At 40.0% G+C, this 13,402-nt stretch overlaps 1 protein-coding gene across 1 annotated transcript in view; it reads left to right on the forward strand.

Moving 5' to 3' along the window:
- LOC104150455 (protein limb expression 1) overlaps positions 1-13,402 on the forward strand; it is a 39,769-nt gene that overhangs the window by 14,497 nt on the left and 11,870 nt on the right. Inside the window, exon 3 of the mRNA XM_009684722.2 lies at positions 13,258-13,398. Within this exon, the coding sequence (XP_009683017.1) occupies positions 13,258-13,398 (141 nt within the window). The remainder of the gene's footprint in view (positions 1-13,257; positions 13,399-13,402) is intronic.

Raw genomic sequence — 13,402 nt, forward strand, 5'->3', positions numbered from 1 at the left:
ATGTAGGTTAGACCCTAAGCCTGCACAGGGTCTTAGAAGACCTTTGAAGACAAATTTTGAGAGCCTCAAAAACCACTTTTTGGAGACAAAATCAGACCATCAGAACATCAGTGACACTTTCAGTGGACTCCTTCGTAACTCCCTTTTTTCACTAGCTACTGACCGCACAGACTTTTGTGAAACGCACTGGTGGCTTCAGTACAATTACAAAGAGAAGAAGAATCCACTGCACAGGATTTAATAAAAAAAAGAACTATCACAGCCAGCAATCTTATTTGGAGGTTCATTTACATTCCTCTAAAAACTAGCAACCCTGAATGCCGAGCTAATTGCTTTTTTGCCAAGAGCTGGTCTCTTCCTGTCAAAACAGAGTGAAATATAGTTGCCCTTCTGTCAATAATACAGGTGTTCAGGCCACAACAAATGAACAAAAGAAATATATTAAAGAACTCGGTTCCCAAAGACTGTCACTCAGCAATTCTGTGCAACATGGCAGCTTTCTTGTTCATATTACTTCTGGTGGTATGAAGTTACTGCAGACCCACAAATTGTACTGGAAGATGGGGGAGACTTGGATAGGAAAATACACATACACTGCTACTTACTATGATCTTTTGCATCCTCCTTAGGATTTTCAGTATTTCAATTTCCAGCCAAAATATAGTAAAATATTACATTAATATACGATCACGGTGTTTTTGATTTTTCTAATCACAGTTTCACTTAACTGCTTGGAGTTGCTCTGTACGGTACCTTATAGCACCTAGTGCCAGGTAAAGAGAGATGGGTTCTCCTCATGCCTCCTTTGTTAGCTGTTGGGTCTGAAATTCAGAGTTGGCCTTCAGTTGAAGCTCTCCTTCAATGCAGTTGCAAGTTAGCTTGAATAAGGCATTTGTAGTCATATTCCAAGCTTGCCATAGCCAAGCTATTACAGGAATGTATGTACTCTTATGCTCTTTTGGTTTTTGCTATTTATCCGTCTGTTTGTGCACAGTGCCATGGTTTTCAGTATTTCCAGCATTTTAAGCAGGACAATACTGTTACACAGCTATTTTTTATCCAAGTCTAATGAGTGCTTGTCCACGATTCACACCACTAGGGCACATCTATACCATTGCAATAGTGGGAGGAAAAAGATGAATGGTAAGTCTAACCAACCTTTAGTTGTTTGCATGGCAAAGAAGCAGTAAGCATTACAGCAGGTCAGAAAATTGCAAGTCTACATAGTAGACGTTAAATAAAATAATTAAGCTAACTATTTGCATTTGCTTTATGATGAAGAGGGGAATTTCCAGGTGAACTCATCCAGATTGTACTGTAAATCTATCCATCTTTCCTCCTCTAGACAAGAGGGGCGGCCACCCTCACTAAAAGCTGTTTCTTCTGCAAAGACAACAGTGTTACTCTATTGCCGGTCTGTGCACAGATGCCCAATCTTCTTCAGCTGAAAACCAGCATTAATCCACCTTCTCCACTCAGGACAACGCAATAGCTTTATCTCATACACGCACCTAAATTTCAACAACAATTTTCAACAACAAAGCATTTGCATTTTAACCAGTCTGAACAGCTTTCCCAGGTCCTTCCAGATTACTATAGTTTTAGCCCTTCTGTTAAACAGCGGAGATCCAAACAACAGCTTGGGGACCGTGAATGTTGCATTATGTGCTTTCTGGAATGTTTTCTCAGAGCACAAGGGGAAAGAGCCATGTGCCATTAATACTCTTTCAATTCACAACAGGAAAGTTAAAACCTCAACTACGGTAGGGACTAAGCAAGCTATAATGATTTATATCAGCTTTGACCGGAGCTGGGGAATTGTATTCAATTTTAGCTTCACAGGGTGGCAAGAGTGCTCGACTATGTAGGTGTTTTCTTTTCTTAGCTTTAAACTTTCAAGGCAAGGTTCTTGTTCAGCGTAAAACAATATTGCTTGTCCTCCTTCCCCTTTCCCTCCCCACCCCCCCAACCCCCAAAGAAAATATGACCTTGACACCTCTGGATTTGCAGATGAAGACAAAGTCTTCATGAAGACAGCAAAGGTTCAGATTTTTCATTTGCCCATATTTCGGTAGGAATTTTCTCTTCACCAGGTGTTTGGGAATGTTAGCAAGCAGTAATTTGTCTGGGTAGCCTTCTGAAGCTTGGGACAGCTTACTGAAATGGACTAAAAGTATTTAAGAAAACACATATTGCTCTTCAATGACTTCATATTTCTCATGGCGTGCAACTTAAAGACCAAAAATAACACTTTAGCAACACATAAGAACATCACATATAGCCTAATTTCAAACTGCAATGACAGTAAGCTACCTTGAAAGAAGCTAAAGTAATAATGCTTGTTATTTAAAGAAATGTAAAGAAAAGATTATTTTTCAGAGCTTTTTCTTGGAGTTCTTCACAGAGTCTTCTGAACACTTTGGGTCTACTTCTCCCATTGCTTTGGGGAGTACTGTTAAGAGTTGCCTAAAACAACCTAGAATTTCCTGAACTTAAAATGTGTTGCGAACTTGTGATGATGTCTGTCCACCAAAGTAGGACACGTGGTCTGTGAAAATATATGAGAAAGGAAAACAGCACAATTTTTAACTTTTTCCCTTGCTAAATTCTTTTGCTGCCTTGTAGGCTATCAGTTTCATATGACGTTTCATCTTATTTTGCCAACGCTTGACCCGCACACGATCCTTTTTTTTTTTTCTTTTTCTTTTCTTTTTTTAAACAATGCTTTTCAAATAATTGAGTAACTTCCTTGTGCATTGCAAAGCACTGGATCAGGTATTTCTCTTGCATAGCTTTATTGCTGCAGCCAGTCATGAATATAGTCCAGAGCCACCTCCCCGCTCCAGAAGCAGGAAGGTAGTGGAAAGTGAGCCAGCTTGGCAGCTCCCTCCCCACACCGAGCTGAGCCACTGCAGACGGACGCTAACAGACTGGTGCCGTTCACGCTTTAGGGAAGAAGTAGTAGGAATGCGCAGATGGATCTAACTGAAAATGGCTCATCGAAGACACGCACCGAATAGCATTAGAACAATTCAGTAACGAAAGAACAATTCAGTAACGAACCACCAATATCTTAATTTACAGTTATCGAGGCACTCAGTATCCAGACAGCTTAAAACCTACTGCAGATATCACAATATCCCTAAATAATGGTAAGCAACAGAGTACAGATAAACCACAAACACTCTTGCTCAATTCTTTTTTTAAATAACGCATTCTGAATCCTTATTCTGCCTTAAGACATGCAGGTATATACTAGATGATACACTTCATGGTACTTCACAGTCAGAAAAATCATTCATTTGCCTATGCGTTTTAAACATTTTCTCTTCCATTTTTTGTTCTGGGTACTTAATACCAAGAATCACATATCATGACTTACCATGAAAACCGTGCAATAACTTTCATTTATGACAAAGGGACCAACATAAGGCCCATCTGATCAACTCCTGGCTCCCCTCTTGCTGAACTCAGGCATCAAGCTGCTCATGGTTTTAGCAGATGTTTTTGCTTTTAATACCAAAGGGAAATTTGATGAATACTTTAACTTTATAAATGCAGTGAAAAGTGTTGCAAGCCTAGCTTTCATCTTTGCAAGTGAGATCATCTACCGCAACGGACTCACTTCAACAACGGGTTTGTAGCTCACTAAGGACAGTGCTAAAAATTCTCTGAGCTGATCACCCAAATATCAAATTATTGTTTTCTTATGTATTTGCTGGCATTTCTCTGCTACTATTAATCAAAGTATGCTTTATGAGGAAAAGTAATATCTTTTATTAGACTAGGTAACGTAGCTGGGGGCAAAAAATTGGACCAGATTTTAAGCACATTAGCGCTTCTTTGAGTCTGCAGGCCTTCAATACACGCAGGCCTGTTCAACTAAAAAGCTGATCTATTTTTCCAAGTCTAATGAAAGTCAAACTGATCAAATAAAAGGTCTCTACCTTACCCAGTGAATATTCCCTCAGTTATGTCCATAGACTATTATGGACACAACAATATTAATACCATCAGTACAAATATGCAAGCCTCCAAGTTGCATGTTAACTAGAATGTGCGTTAGTGAAATATAAAGTGGTATACTTTCAGAACAAGAGCTGGATCAAATCTGCTGTAAATTATACTTTTAAAATTTCTTGTTGCATTTTATAAAAATAAAATGCATTCTAAAAACCCTATTTTTTCCAGGATACCTCTTATAATTTTGGATTGTAGCAACTCCCTTAACTTTGCAAAAATCAGAATTTCAGTTATCTTTATTTTCTCTCACTTGCTGTGCAAGATTTTTATTATTGCTTTAAATTATGACTACGGTCACTACATTTTTTCATTTTTCACAAAAAAAAAAGAGAAATCTGGAAACGTATACCCTTCTTTTCCAGCTAGAAATACAACTATACGTTAGGTTACTGTTGAAACTGACAGCAATAGGAGAAGTGTTTAAGGTTAGGCAAATCTTTTACTCACGCTCCCTGTTAAAAGAGCTATCCTTTGGCCTCCTCGAGAGTGAATCTTCCACCCCTTACCCCATTTCCTTCTGGTGTGAAGAAACCTTTCATAACTCAACACAAAGTTTAGAGCTAGAAGGAATAAACATCCCAATCAGACGCCTGGGACGGCATACCCTTCTTTAACCTTAAGATTGTTTTGGGCTTCCCACAGGGTTAAACAAAAATCTCTGTGTTAGGGTCACATTAGGGTCACATTTTTCAGCTTCACAACCAAGAGGTTAGGAAATGCACCTTCTAATTTTTTTTTTTTTTTTTTAGGAAAATCTGAAGTTGCATCATCTTTCCAAATATCGACTCTTAGACACAGATCTCTTATACCCACCTCTGCCTTATTTTAAACTTAACTTGTCCACCTATCTCTGTCACAAACGTAAAGAGTTTATATAGAAAGTAAAATAAGGTTTTGGAATGTGCTTGTCTATTGCCTCCAACAACATAAAAGCGTTACCTTCTCTAAGATCCTCATACCTGTAAAAGAAGATCTACTCTTTCAGTAAGACCCCACAACACGTGTGAGGTGTCTTCTGTCTTTCCTGGCTCCCCCACACCTTTTCAAAGGCTTTCACCCTGTAGTAGAGATCTGACCGCCCCAACACCAATTTGGGCTTATTGCACAAACTACCACACACAAGAAATGATCCTCTCTCTATGTTATCAACCCCTCTGAGGTAAAGGCTACAGGCCAAGCGCTCCATTACCTTTGCTGTTGATGTAGGAACACCCTAAAGCAGCATCAGCAAGGTGAATTGGGGCGTTTGGAAGATTACTGTGATGGAAAGTAACTAGCATAACGGAAAGCACTAGTTTTATGGATCTGTTATTTGCTTTGCTTTGAAAATATCACACGTATTTGAAAGTAGAGGAAAAATAATTCTTCAGACTCATTCAAATGTTGGCAGTATATCACTGAAATGCTGCACAGTGAGGGAAAACGGTTGGTAATGAGATTTCTGAACCAGGATATCTTTCACGTGTTGAGATGTAGACAGACATGAACTCAAAGATGGTTCAAGGTCTGAAAGAAATGGTGGAGTCCGAGTTCTATTAATGGACTTGTTATATTAATGGACTTAATTTAAACGGCAGTTAAGCTACAGGATCTGAGGATTAAAATAGAGAGAGGCGGAAATATTTCAGGGAAGGCAGAGGCTTCTGGGGAAACTGCATGCCTTCCAACAGTTAAGGATGTGGTTTGGGGAAGTTACCTAGGGCTACACTGAAGATGTAGATGAAAACCATATGCGCATACACTTTAGGTGGCAATTCTCAACGGCCAATGAATTAAGGAACTCGTTAAGTCACAATAAACTGGATTTATAAAATTATATTTTTCCCAAGGGAGATATAGGTAAAGGAAGACTTTACTGTACAAATAGCATACTGTTGATGAGTTGGCCTGAATATCATTATACAATTTTGTTTTAAATAACTTATGAATGAATACTCATTTTAAACATTCCTAACACCTTCCCTGCAAAGTCTGTGGAGGTTTTAGCTTTCATGAGGGGTCTATTTAAAGTATCATCTACTTCTAGCGAAGTTATTTTAAAGTTGGTTATTTCTACCTGGAGACATAAACAAAGAAAGAATAGCAATTTTTCTTTCTTTTTTTTTAAATCACACACTGTACTATACAATGAAGCACTAATTTCTCTGGAGACGTTAGGTGATGGAACTCCCTACAGAGAAACAAACTGCTTCCTTAATGTGAACTGAAGTCTGAAGGATGTCAATTATATACTATTAGCATTCCCAAGTCACATACAGAATAATTAACAATTTTTAAAAACGATGATAAGACGACAGAAGAATCACGTCCTTCAGCAAAGGACAGGCTATGCACTTTGTTATCCAGCCTTCACTCTCACAGACACTGGTTTACTCTTTTCTATAAAGCAGGGTGAAGAAAGGGAATGATACCTCAACATAGAATAGGAGGGTGGAATGGCAATGAAGCATATTGAAAAAAGCTGGACATTGAATAAGAGGCAAGGTAATTTCATCAGACTGCAACACTCTTTGCCTCCCCACATCCAGGTTATGGGCTTTTCTCAGATTTCCCTTCATATGGGACTGAAAAAGTAATTAAAAAATATTCCTTTCCTTCCTGCAGCCCGTGTGATGTCACCGACTTAAGGACTCTGTCCAATTCTTGTTGAGTGTTTTCATTTCAAAGGGTTAGAAATCAGCTGTTTAAAATCAACAAGCACCCTCTCCCTCTCTCCTCAAGCTTCCCCTGGCCTTACAGGTTTGAATAACTCTGTAGATGCTTCCAGATGTTATCACGTGTGTGTATAAAAGAGCAAACATGGGTGTGTGTGGGGGGGGGGGGGGGAACAGATAGATGTCCCCCCCCCCACTATTTAACAGATGTATAAATAGTATAGTGTGTGTTATCAGTACTGCCTTCAGTCAGCAAGGACCAATTAAGCTCCTCTGAAAATCTTGGAAATCAAATAAACATTGCCCATGGTATTTAAAGGTCTATTTGAATGCCTCAGAATTGCAACTTAACGGATGGACTTCTCCTCATATAAGCAATTTCAACTGCTAATAAAAGTGCCAGGTTTCTTCCTCAGAAGTTAAGCTAGATAGATTCTGGGGGAAAAGTTCAACAGTGTCGTCACCCCCTGCCTCTGAGGCTGGTTCTACGCCGACGTGTCTGGCATAACACACAGCAGCCCAAATACACAATACAAGGCCATCGTGGGTCCTTCTTCCCTGATGACCTAGACTGTAAACCTGGCCAGAGCGCTTTGCAGCTCCTTCCTAACCTCCACAGGTGGCCTCCCCTCCCTGACGAGCTACGGCAGGAGAATGAGGGGCAGAATTCAGGATGTAGCTGAGGCACGTGCTGTCTGGATCCCACGGTTTAAGTAGTGAGAGTTGCTCTCAGCAGGACTGTTGGAGAATATAGTTCCAGTGACTGTACAGACGCAGAGCAGAGCAGACGCTCACTCAAGAACTGTTAACAGAGGAAGTCCGCACGGATGATGCGAAACTCTGTTCCACCTATACTGAAATAGTAGGTCCCTCTCTGATCATTCAAGGTTTGACCTCCTTCCTTTGACCAAGCTTGTCTCACTATACAAAAGAGATGTCTCATTTTCTTCGTCCCCCTTGCTTGTGATTACAGTAATCATGATATACAATACAGAATAAAGATAGAGAGTAACTTCTGAAGACTTCTCTTTTGAGGAGAGCAGGCCTAGATAGCTTTACCTTGCTCTGCATTCCTATTCATACGCATGCAGGGTGTTAAAATGCTGATTTGGTGCTGGTCTGGTTCGTTGCCAGAAACACTGTGATGGAGTGAACTGCTACCAGAATTATTCATTTGTCTACTATTCACTGTTTAGTTTTGCAGGTAGAGGCAAGAAGAATCTCCCTAGAGCCTCTGTTGCCTCAAAACATGCGCACAGCTACGTACCAGAACCATTTTTGTCTTTTTAGCCTAAGATTTCTGTAAAATGCACCTTGCCAAGCTTGCCTCTGTTACCCCAGGTCGATTTAATTACATTGTATTCTACTCGGTCAACACTGGGAAAAGTCTCAGAAACGTAACAGAGGTAGAAGGCAAATGGTTGCTTACTCAGCAATATGTTGTTGCAGGCAACTTTGCACTTGTATTATCCAAGGAATGCGCTGGGTTAAGCATTCACTCATTCATTCATTCATCCCAGTTGTGATGAAAGGATCCGGTTTTTGATCTACAGATGTCCCTAAGCTTTAGTCCTTTCAGTCTTACAGATATTCTCTTTTATGTTTTACCCTGGCACTTCAAGTCAATTAAGGCCGCTAAAGCATCTGTTTGCAGGGATCCAGCAACCCCCAAACGCACTGATTGACATGCTCAGCCATGTTGCAAATTTAGTCTGTTTTGCAAGCTTTTTTTATAAGGCTGAAGAAGGAAAAGAGGGTCGATTTGAAATTACTATTATCATTTTGGGATGGGAAAGGTCTTTAATGTGTCATGAAGGTTGGCTTAAGTCTCTATTTTTAAACAAAATGTAGCTAACTGCAACATGTATTTAACAGCAATTTTGAGCAGAACTAGCACATTTGGGAAAAATGGAAATACACTCATTAAATGTTAACTTCTGACTCTCAAAAATCCTTTCACTTCTCACCCGCTATCCAGAAATGACTCACGAAACTCAGTAACGTTACTTTCCACAGAAAGCAGCCGCTTCTTTCCTCCTTAGCATGCCGACATTCATCGAGGCTTTCAGCACACGTACTGTGCAACAATATACGTTTGATATTTGTTATAATTTGTTGTCCAAATAACTTAACCAAACCACAAATCAGGCCAAGGGTGGAATCCAAACTGAAATCCCTGTGCTGAAATGGACGGGGGGAATGTTAGTTTTCTTAAAGTGGCTGACTCACAGCAGTGGTCAGGTAAAGAGGCCTCTGAACCCTTCTCTCATTGCTGCTATAAACTGTGCCAGGAAACACTTGTGTGGTCTTACAGTTGCCTCAACTACTGGTCCTAGCACGCAAAAGTAAAAGTGGGGAACTGCAGCAGTTACTGCCCTGAATCGCAGACTTAAGAGCAGCAGAGCCAGGGGAGTCATTCTTCATGTCACTGTATGAAGAATAAAGGGGCTCCTTTTGCTGGTTTCTCATCTAAGAGGACACAGCTGGCCAGCTATCTCCTAAAAACTTAGGGAGTCATAGAAAGACTGCTCAAGCAGAGGTAGGAAGGACAGCTATGAGCAGTGGAAATCTTCTGCGGTTTCACCTAATGTTTTGGCACAATTCTTTGCTCCACGCACTTTATTCTACAATGCCAGCGTGTCCTAGCCCTAGAATAACTTAAAAAGGCTTTTAAACTCACTCTACAGGTCCCCTCTGACCTTCCTCTTCCCACAGATTATACTGGTGACGATTTGATCTCCTTATCAGGGGCCTAACAGAAGTGCAGGGACACCTAAAAGGATTCTGCTTTCACTTGGATCCTTCTAAGTGATTTCAGTTCTTGCCATGACTTAACGCAACAAACAGGTTTTACCACGTCTTTGTGATAACACAGGGGCAATCAGTCTACACAGAGCTGCTGTAGGATCAAATGAGTCCAAATCTGAACTGTAAGCCACCTGCTTCCATTACATATTATACCTTGCTCAGCACAAGTGCATTTTACTGCGCTGAGGATCTGGCCCATAGCTTCATGCTCACAACACTAGGAAGCATGAGAAGCAGACTTGTCATTTCAGATACCTAGCAACGACCCAAGTAGAAACGTGCTATAATGAAACGTTCATGCTTTTTGGAGAAGAAAGAAAGACGGTATCTTTAAGCTAAGGCCTACCTTTGTTGTCTTCTACATGTCAGAAAGGCTGGAATGAACCTCCTTCTCCTCCCTCACCTTGGACCAGTCAATGCCACTTCTTCCCCTGAACACTGAGGTTAAAGCTTCTTTCTCCCTCTCTCGTCTATAAACATCTGAATTCCTAAACAACGGCATGTTAAAAGTGGATAAGACCACTGGTATTTACCTTTTGATACGCGTTACAGCATGTCATCACAGCAGACCCGCCACTTCCCTTGGGGGCCTGTCAGCTAGCCTAACTACGTGGTACGACGAGTTACTATGAGAACTCTTCTGTAGCCTCCATCACAGCTTCAGCTTTGGATAATTTAAGACTTCTTTGTAATACCTGAGCCAAAGAGGCTATGCGGAAACCTTTGCCCTCTGAGAAACGGCATTAAGATTTTTACCCTTTTACTCTCCAGCTCAAATGAGCTCTAATCAGTTTCATCCTTTCAGGACTGAGAAAAAATTTAAATTAAAGGAAAAAAAATTGCAGAGCAAAGTCACATGTCATCATTTTAAATTATAATCTCCATTTTTGGTTAAGTATTTATATCTCCTGTTACATTTAGTAAATGTTAAGAATTCCTCTCTTCTTCCAGATTTGTAAATCTCTTGATCTTGAAAGGGTTGCCATTTGCTTATAAATATATACAGTCTCTTTGATCTGCTGCTTTTGCTGGTCTTGTTTAAAAATGAATAGTTTTCTTTTATCTGTCATTTTTACTAGATTTCATCTTCACAAAGATGGTTTAAATCCAAATTATTTGGATTGGTTTTTATTATAACGTTTATTATTGAAAGCACATAAGTCTGAGTTTTGTTCTCAGAATTTTAGAAACAGAATTACATGCTGCCTGCAAGAGAATGTTTAAACCTAATAATAGAAAAATGCACAATGACAAAACATTTGACCTGGGCAGCTTCAAATGGATATAAAAGGGTTAGATATTTTATACCTTTATTGAAATAGCAGCTTCTGAGAGAAGCATTACATTCATTGAGCAAAACTGAAATAAACAAAAAAACCTAAACTCACTTTCCTTTTGGAAAGCACATTTTTTCAAATGAACTTGCTAAAAATGGCCTTTTAAAAGGGAGAGTATCTTTAAAAAGATTTAAATAGAAAAAGAAAAAATATTCTAACCAATTAAAAGCGAAACGTTTAAAACATTCCAGTCACTTGTTTCACAGAACTACATATCTCATTGCATTTAAAACAAGTAACTCTTTTGCTTCACAGAAACCAGTTACACATCGTAATCGGAAGTCTCTCAGCAGTAGCACAACACTGTCTACCCACACTTCTTATTAAAGTGAATAGAAACAATTGAGTTGAGTTAGAGTGAGCGTGTCAGATACTGGTTTCCTTAAGGCCTGGAGGAGGAAAAAAAGGACAACTGATAAAAGAAACTATGCAGATTGCTGTACGTGATACAAAGGAATGTCCAGTGTATCATAACAGGAATAACAAATGCAAATGGGTAGTTAATGGATCTATCCGTAAAACACCTTAGCTAAAGTAAGACAAAGTCCTCCAGTAAGGCACAATTTCCTAGCTATGAAGAAAGTTACACATAAGTGTACTTGTGTATAAGCGTGTGAAAGTGTTTAAGTGATATTCACTGCTGTTTGGCATTTAAACTGTGTTTGGGACTTTCTAAAAGACTGCTTTCATCCACTTCCTCCAAAAAATTTATTCCGCATGTCTCTGCAAGGATAGCTTTGGTTTTGAGAACCATGGCAGTTCTTGCTGGTCCTGAGTGCCCCAACTCTTTCGCTCTCTTCACAGCGTATGAGAGGAATGCAGTGACGCACCGACCTAATATATTCGTATTCTTCAAGCTCTGCATTAAAACAACTGAAATCAAACGTCAGTTGGTTGTTCAGAAAGGCTAGGAGTTCCTTGCTGTTATTATATTAAAATACAATATTTTTCTCACCCCATTCTCAATAAATTATTTGTCTATACATGCAACTGGTGGGGTGGGGAGGCAGCAGCTGGAAGAGTAGACAAAGAAGCACACGAGAGTGACTTCTTTTCAGTGCAGCATCAGAGAATGCTCATCACGGGGACCGATCCACCAGTTGGGATAGAGCAGCAACCTACAGCAGCGCAGACAACCTGCGCTCTGTTGCCTGGGAGGTATGCCTTACTGGCACGTGCAGGTCCATACTGTTTGCCAGGTTTGAGGTTGGAAAAGAATTTCACCCTGTGGTCAAACTGGCATAAATCTTTCAAGGCATTTTAAAGTCTGCCTGAAAGCCTCAGGTGCAATTCATCTGCTAGGTTCATATGGATTTAATTCACATAATCTACCCCTTGCAGTTGCTTGCTGAGGCCTCAGGCGTTGTCGGTGCTTTGGTCTCTACTTTTCACTGCCTGCAGTATACAATTCAGTTTTGTAAATGCTTTGACATAATTAAGATCCTTGGGCGTGATGCGGGGTACGTGGGTGAATCCTGACAACATATGTAGCGCAGCAGGGCAGGCGAGAAGAGGTGCGGGTGCTTTCTGGCCTTAGGCCTCCATAAGATTAGCAGCATGGCTTTTTGCCCTGGTCACCCCACCGGGGTCAAGTTTAAGCAAGTCCAGTGCCTCTTAAATGAACAAATCCCCACGTTATTAGAATTAGAAATGCATTGTGTGCTGGTTTAAAGAGCTAAGAAATTTTCATGCCCTATTAAAGACCCAAAGGAATCCAACACAAACTGGAATTTTAAAAGATAAGATTAAACTAGCAAGTAGCACCCTGTAAACCACAGTAGGTCAGCTGACAAGCAGCTTGAGCAGCTATGCAGCAAAGGTGAGGTGGACTACCCTGGGTGCCCGCTTTTGTTTGAAGTTAAGTTGTCCTTTTCCACTAGTCAGTGCCCTTCAGATACTCCTCACAATCCCTTATGTGGTATATTCGGTTTAAAAGAAACAAGGGACAATATCACTAAGAAATTCAAAGATGTCACTCTGTTTTGCAGAGCTCGAATCAGATCTGTTTTCTAAAGAAAAACAAACAAACAAACAAACAAAAACATCTAAGACACACTTCCACCAAAACATGTTTTGGAAACAGAATTCACTCCAAGCTCGGCTTTTGTCTGAACATGTGCTAAGCAGTGAATTAACGTTTACAATAATTATTTAAAAATTCAACTACAATGTTGGCCAAAGTCACAGCATGACAAAGTAGATGAATTTTTAATCAAACCAGTAATTTCTGTGAATGTTTTAGGTAAAGACATTTCCCACTAAAAATGTTTCCCTCTGAGAAGTCATATTTTGTGAGGAAAGCAATTAACATAATCTTTAAAAAAAATTATGCTTTGCCTTTCTTGTATTGAGAAGCAAAAAGCACATCTAACAAACGCAGTGGGAAACACAGGCCTTACCTGAGACATGTCGAAATTTTTCTGCGTTTTTTTCAGAGCTGTTTAAGCAGAGCAGAGGCAAGGCGAGATGCTGCAAAAGTGGCTTTGATCAATTCTCTCTTCAATGAATTGCCCTGTCGCAGGATCACAAAGGAATTCATCATGGAAAGCGTTCGGGAGGCCGTTTCCTCAACCAGCGTAA

This window comes from Struthio camelus, chromosome Z, assembly GCF_040807025.1.
Source record: "Struthio camelus isolate bStrCam1 chromosome Z, bStrCam1.hap1, whole genome shotgun sequence".
NCBI classification, from domain to species: Eukaryota; Metazoa; Chordata; class Aves; order Struthioniformes; family Struthionidae; genus Struthio; species Struthio camelus.